Below are 777 nucleotides of genomic sequence, written 5' to 3'. Positions count from 1 at the left end.
AAAAATTCTCTGGATCCGCGACTGTGCACTTACCAAATTTGCAAGTAACTGATTAACAATAACATGTCAGATGTAAATTAAAATTATCCTTGATAAAAACAGTAAGATGTTTCAGAAATAACAAATAAACCCATCAAATATTCTTTTCAAAGCATACACAATATTTATCAAGATTTTTATGTAATAAAGTAGACTTTGCATGGTCGCTTAGAATTAGAATGATGACAAATGATAATGATAATATAGGATTCTCGAAAATTCTTCACTTATTGAAATGCTAAACAGGATGTCTGATCATTTGAGTTCAAAAGAAAGTCCATAAAGGTGTGTAAATATCAATAAAATATTGTAAATATGATCAACATTTTTACAATTTTACCTCTATATGATCCCATTTGCTGTAGTTTACACAGGACATTGTGTATTTGCACTTGTAGCAAAACGCAGTTACAGATCAAGAACAGGAAGTGCTGAATGAAAACAAGGGAGGCAACTCTTATGTACTCTTCGCCAAGAGGTAACTGAGGGGTTATGGCACATACAAATCGTGAAACACAAATAAAAAAAACAACGATTTAATTTATGTTAATAATATTCATTTAATAAATAAGTCATTATATAAATGGCATCCACATCAAACTGTTTTTCAAAAAAAAGGAAATTTTATTAAGTAGTGATTCCGACTGTTCCGACTCATCTTTCATAGATCCTTCACATATTACCATGAAAGATGAGTCGGAATCATACGAATGATAATACTCCTTAATAAAAAAAAAT

General features: G+C 29.9%; 1 protein-coding gene across 1 annotated transcript in view; it reads right to left on the bottom strand.

The window, feature by feature from the left end:
• Positions 1-502, bottom strand: part of LOC110456435 (hsp90 co-chaperone Cdc37-like) — a 14,186-nt gene extending 13,684 nt beyond the window's left edge. Inside the window, exon 1 of the mRNA XM_021507201.1 lies at positions 380-502. Within this exon, the coding sequence (XP_021362876.1) occupies positions 380-418 (39 nt within the window). The 5' untranslated portion in view covers positions 419-502. The remainder of the gene's footprint in view (positions 1-379) is intronic.
• Positions 503-777: the final 275 nt, after the last annotated feature.

This window comes from Mizuhopecten yessoensis, unplaced genomic scaffold, assembly GCF_002113885.1.
Source record: "Mizuhopecten yessoensis strain PY_sf001 unplaced genomic scaffold, ASM211388v2 scaffold8745, whole genome shotgun sequence".
Taxonomy (NCBI): domain Eukaryota; kingdom Metazoa; phylum Mollusca; class Bivalvia; order Pectinida; family Pectinidae; genus Mizuhopecten; species Mizuhopecten yessoensis.
Note: the sequence above shows the minus strand (reverse complement) of the source record. Positions and strands in the feature narration are given on the sequence as shown.